The following is a 13086-nucleotide window of genomic DNA, read 5'->3' as shown; positions in this document are numbered from 1 at the left end:
ATTTGATGGTATAAAGTTTTTTAAAACTTTTCAAGGCAAAAAAATATATAAACAAAGTAAAAATACAATTACAAACTGGGAGAATCTATTTGCAGCATACAAATCACAGCTAAGGGCTAATATTTTTATACATGAAGAACTCTTGCCAATGGGGAGCAAGGAGGAGACAAAAACTCGGTAGAAAAATGGTCAAAACATATGATAGAAAACTCACCAAAAACAAGAACCTAGACACATGAAAACATATTCTACCTCATAAGAGAAATGCAAATGGAAACAAAATTGAGGTAGCATTTCTCAACTATCAGATTAGCAAAATTCAAAAGTATGACAACACATTCCATTGGCTAGCTTATGGATAAACAAATGCTCTTCACACTTTGCCTTTGAGAATGCAAATAATGGAGAATTTTACAATATATAACAAAACTACATGTTATGTATTTACCATTTGATCCAGCAATTCCACCTTTAAATATGTACCCAGAAGATGCATGACCAGCAATACAAAAGTACATATGCACTAGATTTTGTTAACATTATTATTTTTATAAAATATCAGAAACTCCCAAAATACATAGGATGAACTATGGTACATTTACACAGAGGAGGACTATGCAGCTGAACAAAATAATATGGAAAATATCTACCAACTAATATGGAGCGATTTCCAGGATACATTGTTAGGTGAAAAAAGCAAAGTAGAAAAGAATATCTATAGTGTGCTACTTTTTATGTCAGAAAATAGGGAGGGAGACGAGATAAACCAGAAACTAAGGAAATTTGTTACCTAGAGGAGACAGTGGGAATGGTGTAGACAGGATGGTGGGTATGGAGTAGAAAAGATGGGAAGAGTCACGCTTAGTTCTGAGTATACTTTTTAATATAGCACTTAAAAATCAATAAGAATGGGGAAACAAAACCGTAAAATAGAATACAATGAAAACAAAAGAACTAGACTATATTTCAAATGAATAACATAACCACACTACAAGGAAGGGGAAAAAAACTAAACCAAGTAACTTTTAAACACACTATTTTGCCCATATACCCTAAGCTAAAGACCACTATAACTATAATAAATATTGAATTCCACTTAGTCTGTTTTTCATAGTGGTATTAGTGTGTTAGCAATTCTGAAATGACTTTCTGTGTATTCTGAAGCTAAGCAAATAACTAAATATTGTGGCTAATGAAATGAGGTTATTCATCCCCATCCAAATATGGAAGAGGAAAAGCCAGAATGGTGTTATATTGGAACTGGAGTTATGAACTCATGATCTTTAATTGATCGATAGAAAGAGCACTATGTATAGGGTTTTGTGTATATATGTATTTATGTGAGGTGTTTGTGTGTATCCTAGATCTGCTTGCTGAGATGACCTAGAAGCAGTGACATCCTAGTAACAATGAGCATATTTGGTGTCCACACATTGTTTTCTGTATATCATTCCAAATCAAAAGGAACCAAATCTCTTTGGAGAAATGGCTTACTCAAAACCTGGGGCAGGGAAAGTACAAGAACAGCCCAGAGCATATTGTTGAACCAAAAAATAACAAGGTGCCTAAGGAGTAATGGCGACATGCAGAAAAAATTAAAAAGCCAACTTGAAGGGTCTCCCTGGGACAATTTGACCTTTAAAATAAGTAATGATTACAACAGTCTTTGAATAAAATGAGAATACATGAGTCCATTTTGTGAATGAAGGAATGGAGTGAGAATGGAAAGCTCTTCCTTACAGTAAAATGCCAATTAGTAAACGTAGAAGGAAAACATAAGGAAAAATCACTGCTGTAGAAATAGGCAAGAATCTCTAATTCATACTAGAACGAGTATGCAAAGATATGATGAGGAAAAGGATATTGTCTCAAAGCGTTTCTGCATAGAATATTTATTGATTTAAAGAGAGAAAATAGTAAGTTTGCAGTAACGAAACCTCACAGACAGCACCTTAACTAACATGTTAACATCACCAGTAATGGGACAAATCAACATTCTGTGTCTTTTGACACTATTCACAGGGAACATACATCACTTATGTAGTATTATTGCCAAAAATGTATAACTGAATGTAAGCATTAGGAAGTATAACATACACACACAGGAGATACTTTTCGAAAATGTTAAAGGTCACGAAAGACAAAGATTGAGAAATTGTTCAGATTAAAGGACACTGCAGAGATGTGGCAAGATACAATACAAGAAATACATGATACGATACAAGATACAAGATTCAATACATGATCCTGGATAGGACAGTGGACCAGGAAAAAAAGGTTTTTTATTTTGTTATGAAAGACATTATTGGGACAAATGGCCAAATTTGTATAAGATCTGTAATTGATAATAGTATTAATATCAATGCTAATTTCCTGATTTAGGTCATTATACTATGGTTCTATAAGAAAATATCCTTGTGTTTATTAAACAAACCCTGAAATATTTAGGGGTAAAAATGTCTGTGTCTGCAACTTTCTTCCAAATGGTTCAGGGTAAAATAATATAGAGAAAGAGAATGATAAAACAAATGTGATATATTGTTAAAAATTAGGGAATTTCAGTGGTGATATATGGAATTCTTTGTACTATTCCAGCAAATTTCCTGTGAGGTTTAAAATCATATTTTGAACATGTTGGTGGAGCTTTCCATTTACAGACCTCCTGTTGTGTTTCTAATAACTGCATGATCATGTATCAGAGACTATTAAATCTGCTCAAAGGAGATATACTTTTTTTTTTTTTTTTTGCTGTGGGGAAAAGGATGTTCTTTTTTATTATTAATTTTTAGTTGCTTTGCAACGTTGTGTTAGTTTCTGCTATACAGCAAAGTGAATCAGTTATACGTATACATATATCTACGCTTTTTTAGATTTCCTTCTCATTTAGGTCACCCCAGAGCATTAAGTAGAGTTCCCTGTGCTATGCAGTAGGTTCTCATTAGTTATCTATTTTATACATAGTACTGTACATATGTCAGTCCCAATCTTCCAATTCATCCCACTGCCCCTTCCCCCCTTGGTAACCATAAGTTTGTTCTCTACATCTGTGACTCTATTTCTGCTTTGCACATAAGCTCATCTCTACCATTTTTATTGATTCCACATATAAGCAATATTATATCATATTTATTTCTCTTTTTCTGATTTACTTCACTCTGTATGACAGTCTCTAGGTCCATCCATGTCACTGCAAATGGCACTATTTCATTCCTTTTTATGGCTGAGTAATATTCCATTGTATATATGTAGCACATCTTCTCAAAGGAGACATACTCTGACATAATTTCTTCCCCTCAATTTTTAATGTAAATAAATAAACAGCAGAAATATTCTGGAAGATTACATAAGAACCTATTAAAAGGAAATAAATGAACAAGTAACTAAGCCATCCAGGGTGTGTGCTATTGTTTGTAATGAAACTTTCTACTGCTACCCACTATCCCTAAAGCAAGAGTCTGAATCCATAAAGCAATAACCTAGCACTGATGTGTTGGGAATGAGCAATTCCATTGATCATCTCTAGTTTTCCTTGGGACAAATTGCAGTCATTTGCAAGAAGTCTCGGTAGGAAATGTAAGGGAAGGCAATTGAGTGCAGCCAGGGAATAATGGACCAAGACCAACAACAAACTGATCCTAACTGCTGTTCATAGGCATTGAACTATGATAACATGTATTGACATGGGTATTGTAGGAAAAACTGTGGGGAAGTGGAGGTTGGAGCCAAGGTTAAGTGAGGGGAAGGAAAGAATTTTATTAGGGCAAATTATGAAGACATTTTGGAATAGGAGACTTGACAGCACAGAGAAGTTAATAATGAGATTAGGCAAGTAATTTTGTAACTATGCTAAATGATTTTGCCCTTGCTCAAAAACACTAACCAAGATATAAAATTTGCAGTTTGGAAAATAAATAGACATTGTCTCTTACCATATATTTACTAGTGATGTATAAGTTCACCATGAAGCTAAAAATATTACAGGTGTGCCTCCTTTCAATCATAAGGAACAATTCTTTGAAAGTCAGATCTGAATGTGTATTTTTTTTTTTTTAGTTTCATAAGAGAATACATTAATTGCTTCTTGTCATCCAGGATGGTATCTTTCCTCACTTACGTATCCTCAGGTCAAAGCATAGTGTTGGGCACAGAGAAGGCATCTGTGTTTGTTCAGTTTTATTGAATTGAATTCTGCTCAGGAAAAATATAGTTTGTCTGTTTTTTTATAACATTTAGGAAACCATACAGGCAGCATTTGAATCTGCTCAATTATATGCAGCTACGTTTGAAAAGTTTCAGATATTCTTCAAGGAAAATGAAAGTCTTGATTTACAAGCTCTTAAACTTCAAGAACCTGGTAAGTTTTCTGTTTGTCCTTACTAATTATGTTTGACAAGTATATCAAGGTTTATCATTGTGTATGTTTCTGTTTGGTGGTGTATGGTGACAGAAATGGTAGCCCCAAAGCGTTGGCCTGACAAAATGCAAGAATTTATTCATTTCTAGATTATTTGCTGTAGAGCCACTTTTTTTTTCTTTAGGTTTACTGTTACTGTTTTATTTCAGAATATTATGGGAAAGAATTCCTCCCCAAAAGCTTATCTTTTAGTATCAAGTTGTACCAGTGCTAAGGTTATATAGCCTTTACATGGGAAGGAGTCAAAAGGAATGTTTACCTCTCAGATTCCTTTAAAAAATGTTTACATAGTGCAACATGTGTCTCAGGAATTCAAGTTACTCTATTTCTGTGGCCATATTGTAACCTGGTGGGTATGAATCCACAACTCTTAGTCATGAGATCATTTCCAAAGGGAAATTATTTTATTAAACTCGTTATCTTCAACAAAAGGAAATAAAATACAATATCCAAGTGAAATTTCCGGCAAGAAAGTTCCCAAATGTTTACAAAAATTAAGTATATATTATTCATTATTACCATTTAAAAATGTGAAGCATATCATTCATATTCTTTTTTTATTTCATGAACTGGCTTTATTCCTTTATTTTCTTATGCACAAAAATGATTACTCTGATACTTTGCCTCACAAAGCAACACTGATTTTTTCTGTAAATTTTTATGCTTTTGTTTCAACCCATTCTTTTTATTATGCTGAAGTATTTTAAAGTAAATTAGACTTGCCATCCCTAAATGAAATATTTCAATATTCATCTTTAAAAAACATGTCCCTACAGAACCAAATTAATATTATCACACCTAATAAAAAAACCAAGAATTCCTTAATATCAACATTTAGTCCCTATTCAGAATCCCCCAAATAAAGCAGTTTGCAGCTAGTTTGACCCAGTATCTAGTCCAAGAGCAGGCACTATATTCACTTGTTATGTCCCTTAAGTTTTTAAAATCTGAAACAGACCCTTTATTTCAAGACACTGACTTGCTCAAGAAACCGAAGTGGGGTCTTACTTTATAAAACAAATTAGACAAGTTCATTTCTACTGTTCTTCACCAACACTGTCACACTGAGACTTAGTGTGTGTTGAACTGAAGGGAACTGACAGGGACACAATGGCACCAGGGTGGCAGTAAGGTGTGGAACCTGGCATTTCAGCACATGGAGTAGGCCTAATCCAAATAACCAGTTCTAATCCCCTAGATCTTCTACTCATAACCTTGAGCCAAGGCCTCCTAGTATCCTGTCACCTTGTTCCTCACATTGGATAACTTTACTCCCTCACCAACCACTCATCTGGATGAGGCCACCAAGCTCCCAGGTTGCCCTTCTTCTAGTCCTGCCTTGGCTTGTCAATTCTATCCAATCCTGGAACCAGGGTCTCATAGGTATCAGCTGTTTGTTTTCTGGGACTCTGGAGTGCATTGGTCTGGACCCCTAAACGTTGTGTTCCTCCTTTTGTAGGAACTCCCTGGTACTTCCTAAACCTCGAACCCAACTGTTAGCCAGAGGTTAATAGAATGTAACTTTGCCCCTTGGATACCATGCCGTGCCTGTTATCATATTCCCTCAAACTATTCTAACACTGCCTAGCACATATTATAAACACTTAACATATGTCTGTTTAACCAAACTTTTAGCCACACTGATCTCTGTCTAGCCCCAGAAGATGATCAGGGGACAGACTCTGGCTTCCTGAACTAATCAGCCATATCTCACCCCTGAATTTCTATAAATGTCAGTGTTTACTAATAATTTCTATACTTCCTGAGCGCTTATGATAGATCCTGTGCTAAGTGATTTTCAGGCATCTCATCTAATCCTCATAATTCTATGAGGCGAGTATTCTCATTTTACAAATAAGGAAGTGAAAATATATAGAGATAAGGTAACTTCAAGTTTACACAGCTAGTCAGTGGTTTAGAAATCGTTTTCTCTGACTTGAAAGTTTGTGTGCTTAACTATTGTACAAACTGCCTCTCCTCTATCTCATAAAGAGAGAACTCTTCTATCAGCTTTACTCTTTTGTTTCCCTTTGAACATGGCTATATATGACCATGGCCAAGTCATTTAACCTCGAATGATCTAAATTTCTTCATGTATGAAATGAAAGTATTGGACCAAATTGGTGTTTCCCAAGCTAGTATTCCTTGAACCACTATTCTGAAGGATATTACATGATACCATGAAAAAATGAAAAAGACTCTGTGTTCAAGTAAGTTTGGAAAATACTTGACCAATCCACATTATACAGGTTTCCTTACCAGAAGTCTTCTCAGATCATTTGATATACTTATTTTGTCAGTTCTCAAAAATACACACATCAGGGCTTCCCTGGTGCGTAATGGTTGAGAGTATGCCTGCCGATGCAGGGGACATGGGTTCGTGCCCCGGTCCGGGAAGATCCCACATGCCGCGGAGCGGCTGGGCCCGTGAGCCATGGCCCCTGAGCGTGCACGTCCGGAGCCTGTGCTCCGCAACGGGAGAGGCCACAACAGTGAGAGGCCCAAGTACAGCTAAAAAAAAATAAAATAAAAAATACACACATCAAAACCTTCTGAAATGAGTAGGACAGATAACTGTCATCCCTTTTTTGTATCACGAGGAAGCCGAAGCTCAGGAAGATCGACTATCAAGTAACTTACCCAAAGCCACAGATGGGTTAAAGACTTGAGCCTAGGTCTTCTAACACTTTGTCTGATTTGTCCTTTTTTTAAAAAATATTTATTTTATTTTATTTAGTTATTTGGTTGCACCGGGTCTTAGTTGTGGCTCATGGGCTCTTTAGCTGTGGCATGTGAACTCTTAGTTGCGTCATACATTTGGGATCTAGTTCCCTGACCAGGGATTGAACCCAGGCTCCCTGCATTGGGAGTGAGGAGTCTTAACCCCTGAGCCACCAGGGAAGTCCCTGTTGTGTTCTTCATACTGTGTCAAACTCTCCCTTGTATCCAGGAGAGAAGATGATATGAATAAAGGCAAGAATCAACACCCTTTTCTCTTTGGGATGGTAGAGGGGAGGATTAGAGAAGGAAAACAAGAAGCAGTAAGGAAATCAATCTGACTCAAGCAGAGAGAGTAATTGGAAATAAAGTTAACTAAATATTTAAAGGCCGAGAGGTACAGGATTTTGAAAGATGAGTAAAGTAGTTTAGTATTATATGTGTATTAGTAAGAGCTGTTTTTGACCAAGAGTATGATAAAAGTGTATTTAAGGTAATCAGGCTTCCACTGGTTTGGAAAAGGGAGAAAATGGCGATGGGAATATTATCAACATTCAACTTCAATATATGGAAGACACAAATTGACAAAGCCTTAGCCTCGATGAATGCTTACTTTGAGTTACCATGTGGGAGAACCCTTAGATTAAGCCAACTTCAAACCAACCTGACTCTAGAATCTAATCCATTCTAAACCAGATCCTCTAATACAATTACAAGTTATTTTCATGTGCCATTCTTAACAGGAGCCAGAGAACATATTTACATTATTAAATATTAGTTTCAAGAATAAAACATAAAGCATTATGAATTAACATTTTAAAGTTACACAAGGTCCTCTACATATGGATAATACATTATAAATATGTATGTAAATTTATTAATGCAATGATTTTTAATATATCTTTATAATGATCCTTTAAAATCTCATACATATGTTTTATGCTTTATGTGAATTACTTTACCTAGATGTTAAGTTCTTTAGTGAACAACTGGAAAAATATCACAGACAGCACAAGGACGCAGTAGCTCTAAGATGCACCAGGAATGTAGGATTGCTGCTCATTGACACTACGCAACTAAAAGAAAAACTAATTCCATCACCTTTGCGATGCTTGGAGGTAACTATGAACTAAGAAAGTTTTAAATTATGGTCTCTACAACTATTTTATGATTTTTCTCTTGCAAATAACCTATCTTTATTTTCCAGTATTGCAAATATTTAAAATTAACGTTAGTCTATTGCGCATCCTTAATTTCTAGGAAAAGTCCCATATTCTTCTTTCTGTCCCAAGCACAGTCAGCTTTCAGGTGAGGAGACAGCAGCCCTCAGACTAGCCTCTTACACCCATTCCTTTTTCCTTTGTTGGAGCATTTCAAGACTTCCTACAGAAGAGACACCACTGTAACAGCTCAGGATCCTAGTGGGAATGCTGGTTGATTCTAGGATACTGAGATCAAGTTTAGGAGATCATTTCCTGATCTGAAGCTGTCCCTAAAGATCTGATTATATTTTGGTGAGTTGTAGAGCTGAGGAAACTTGATTGCTTCTGCAATAACTTACAGGTCTTCCTTTAGAGTCATATATACTGTCAAATACCTCCAGAGAGATAATGGTGTAGAACAGAGATTGTCAAACTACAACCCACAGGACCAGTCCAGCCTGCCACCTGTTGTGTACGTACGGTTTTACTAGAACACACCCATGACAGTTGGCTTATGTATTGCCTATGGTTGCTTTCTCACTACAAGGGCAGAGCTGAGTAGTTGTGACAGAGACCATATGTCCTGAAAATCTAAAATATTTACTATTTGGCCCTTATAGAAAACTTCTGCTGACCCCTCGTGCAGATGAAAGAAGACAGAGCCCTGTCTAAAAGGCTGCAGGCCTGAGTGCTAGTATCTATTCTGTCACTAATTCGTTGTATGGCATTGGGCTTTCTTCTAGAGCTTTGCTGCTTCATTTGCTGCAAAAGAAAAAATATATAGAATTCAATTTCAGCAAACATTTCTGAGCACTAAGAGCACTACTATATACCAAGCCAAGGAACACTCAACTCAAACTGGCTTCAGCAATCAGAAAATGTATGGGCTATGCATCTAAAAAGTCCAGAGAGTGGATGGCCACCAGGGAGGTGTAATCTAGTGACTCAGTAGTAGTTTTAGTCATTCTCTATACCAAGCCTTCTGATGTGCCAGCTTCAACCTAAAGCTCACATGCCTTCACATTTCTCAAATGGCTGTCAAAAGCTCCATAGGCTAATTATTTCCTTGTTCATGTCCAGGGAGAGAGAACATGAGAGATCTCTCATCCTTAAACAAAAGTCTTGTGTTTCTACTTAACTGGATCAGCTAGGGTCAGAGGTTCGCCCTAATCCGATCACATGAGCCAAAGGAAGCCATGTTCATATTTGCCTTATGACTGATCAGACTCCGTCTTTGTTTCTAAAGGGGAGATCAGTTTCCTCCAAACCACATAACTACCACCCAACAGGAAAGAAGTGGAGTTGATGCTGGGGAGGGCACCACAATGTTCACTATACAGGGCAAAGCAGCAGAAAGGGCACTTACAAAAGATCAGAGCATTTAGGCAAACTTTTTAATAAGTTGTGCAATCCAGCTTGTTCTAGAAATTATCTTCAAAACTAGCCCTTCCTATTGGTTCAATGTGAAAAACACCAGCCCCTTCACATATACTGCTGCTTCCAATACCTGCCGACTTAACAGCCATTCAATTAGAATTTATCTAAAATATATAATAAAATGGAAATACTCAAGTAGTTATGATTCACAGTTCCTTTTTCTTTCCTAGGTGCTAAATTATATGCTTCCTCGTCTAAGCAAGAAAAAAGTGGATGCCCTTGTCTCTGAGGCACAAGATGCAGAATATAAACTTGAATTTGTCCCAACTACCACCATAGAATATGTTAACAACTTACTATTTCTTGATGAAATTCAGGAAAGGGTGAGTTGATTCTTACATAACTCACTAATCCAGATCTTGTGGTGAGTAAGGAAGGCAAGTAGGAGAAATTGAGGGACTGAAGATCAGGAAACAGCTGTCAGAATATCAAAAACACTTTCAGGCAAAGTAAGTATATGCCTTACATCACAGTAGTAATGACAGCTAACATTGATCAAACTCGTACTACTAGCCGGGAATGCATTACATTTTCTACATACATTACATTTTTGATCCTTGCGAAAACTTAAGAAGTATAAAGAATTTTTATTCTCATTCTGCAGATGAGGAAACAGGGACAAAACTAGGTTATGCTGTCCAAGATCACAGAACTTTTTGTAGTGGAGCCGGAATTTACACTTGGGTCTCTGACTGCAAAGCCAATGCTCTCAACCCCAGTTTATTGCAATTCTTATTTGTGATAGATGATAATGGAATTGTAAACTTGATATTAGTCATAATGGAAGTCTTGATCCTCCTTAACCTATATTTGCATAATAGTCAGGAACCTTCCAATTAGGAATAAAAGAAACCCAACTTTAGCTTAAACAGGGAGGCGGGACAGGGAGACAACAGCAGATACGGGGACTCAAGTAACACAAATGCTGGGGTCCGCTCTCTCCCTCCCTCCCTCCCTCTCTCTCTCTGTCTCTCTCTGTCTCTCTGTCTCTCTCTCATACACACACACACACACACACACACACACACACACACTCACTCACTCCTTTGTCTCCCTTATTTCTCTCTCTCCGAAAACGTGGTTTCCTCCTCCCATCTTTCCCCTGTGGCACGCAATCTAGCATTTAGTTTCAATAGTCAGGTTTTTCAGTCACACCAGTTGGCATTTAAAATAGAGTTAAATCATTTTCTTAAATATCTGGAAATTGAAGATATGTTACAAATTTAAAAATACAAACTGAAATGTGAAATAAGTTATTAACAACAATAATCTGTTGGATAATGTTATATATTGTTAACAGAATTAATAGTAAAGGCTATTTCATGTACCTATAAAAGTAAAAATTTTGTTTCTCATTTCAAGAAACAACACCTTCTCAAATGTGATGATCTCAAGATGATTGTGGTTTTCCCTCAAGTCTACTTATACATCATCCCAGGAGGCTAAAGATGCCCAGCATTTATTATTATCTGCAGTCAGAAAGACTGTCAAATAACCAAAACCCAGTTGAGGTTTAGCCCTACCTTAGGACAAAATGTGGACCCTATTTAAGGAGGAAGGAATATTCCATGGAACACACTCCACCCACACCCACACCAAGAATGTGACTAGGCTTAGGAACTTACCAGAGCCAGGAATAAGAAGGCTGTGGGAAACCCAGGTGATCCTCTCTCCTCTCTGCATCTCTCTGAGGGTCTGCTTTGCTCCTTTACCTCTGCAAACACATTCCTCCTGCTGTTTCGTCTTCAGCAGCACACGTGGCCACCAGCACCTCCCAGGTCACATGTTGCAAGTCTAGTGGGCCACCGAGAAAGAGAATCTCTCTCCTCTGATATCAATTCTAAATGTTTAATGAATGGATTCAGCCCCCACCCTTACCCTGATCCTGTTGTATAAACTGTGGAAGGAAGGATCATGTAGCAGGGGGTAGACTGCTCTCTCTCTGGTTCCAGAACAGGAGAGTCGATGTGCCATATGCAGAAACCCAGACTGTGTCCCGTCTCCATAAGGTTGTCTGTGCATGGCTGGGTGATGTGTTGGGGAAGCAGCCTTTCTTAGGAAAATGCTCTGCACACACAGACATCTTTTCTTTGGAACCTAATCCATTAGTTCCAAAAACGTTGTAAGCACTCACTTAGCAGGACACAAGGATGACAACAATGAGTAGACCTGCTTTCAAGGACCTCAGAGTCCTTGAAATGAGTGAATGACAGCAGATAACTCTTATACAATGGATAAAGGTACAAGATACTGTTGTGGGCAGGGTGGTGGTGGAGCAGAGGGAGGGTGCAGTCATTCCTATGAGTTACAGAAGGCTTTGTGGAGGTTGGGGCATTTAAGCTTTGTCCTAAAGTCCATCTATTCAGGTAGGCATTCCAGGAAGAGGGAAATTTGCATGCACAGACCTGAGGCAACGTGGCAAGAACAGGATATGGCAGTTGGTATGCTATGTAGAAGGGGTGTTTGGTGGAGAAAGCTGATGAACCATAGCTAAAGTAGTATTTCCAAGGATAGGAGAGAAGGAATGGATTCTAGTGATATTAAGTAAGTAGAATTGAAAGGACTTGGTGGGTAACTGAATGAGGGGACAGCAAAAGAAATTTGAGATAACTCTTAGATACCCTTTTACAGTGAATGGGTAGACCACCAGCCAGCATAGGTAGGGCAGGCCACATAATCACTGTCTGACCAAACATTTTTGAGAGTGAAAGAGGCACCATTAATCATCATGCCAGGACAATACCTTGGTGTAAACCAAGACACTCCCAGAGAAAACAGGACATATGCTTACTCCACGTACCAGAAATCCAGGAAGGTGAGCAGATTTTGGTTGTCAGACTTAGTTCTATTTGTAACTTATTGAAGATGTTAGACACTTTTGGTTGAAAGTAACAAAAACTCACATAGTTAGCTTGGAAAAATGAGAAGAATTATTCTAAGTTTGCAGGGATATCTTTTGGAATCCAAAGGTATGGATAGAGCCTAGCCTTTAAAAAGGGCAGGAACTAGGGACTAGAGCAGCATAGGGAAACCAAAAAGACCTCTCTTTCCATCTCACATCTCTGCTCCTCTCTAGAACAGTGGTTCTCAAAGGGTGTTCCCGACACCAGCTGCATCAGTGTCACTGGAGAACTTGCATATTCTCAGGCCTCACCCTGGACCTTCTGAATCAGAAACTCTCAGGAGGGGTTCAACAATCTTTGCTTTACCAAACTTGCCAGGGCGATTGGGATGCAGCTAAAGGTTGAGAACCATCTCTCTAAAGCCTCTCTGCAGTTTTCATTTCCTGTTTAGGACATGCTTTGTTACCCCATG

General features: G+C 37.8%; 1 protein-coding gene across 1 annotated transcript in view; it reads left to right on the top strand.

Annotated features, from left to right (window-relative positions):
* The window catches only part of DNAH6 (dynein axonemal heavy chain 6), a 291757-nt gene that overhangs the window by 70047 nt on the left and 208624 nt on the right, over positions 1-13086 (top strand). The window contains 3 exon segments of the mRNA XM_030837528.2: positions 4234-4354; positions 8099-8250; positions 9942-10094. Of these exon segments, the coding sequence (XP_030693388.2) occupies positions 4234-4354; positions 8099-8250; positions 9942-10094 (426 nt within the window).

The sequence above is a fragment of the Globicephala melas genome, chromosome 12, assembly GCF_963455315.2.
Source record: "Globicephala melas chromosome 12, mGloMel1.2, whole genome shotgun sequence".
Classification (NCBI taxonomy): domain Eukaryota; kingdom Metazoa; phylum Chordata; class Mammalia; order Artiodactyla; family Delphinidae; genus Globicephala; species Globicephala melas.
The sequence above is the reverse complement of the archived record's forward strand: the minus strand, read 5'-3'. Positions and strand labels throughout refer to the sequence as shown.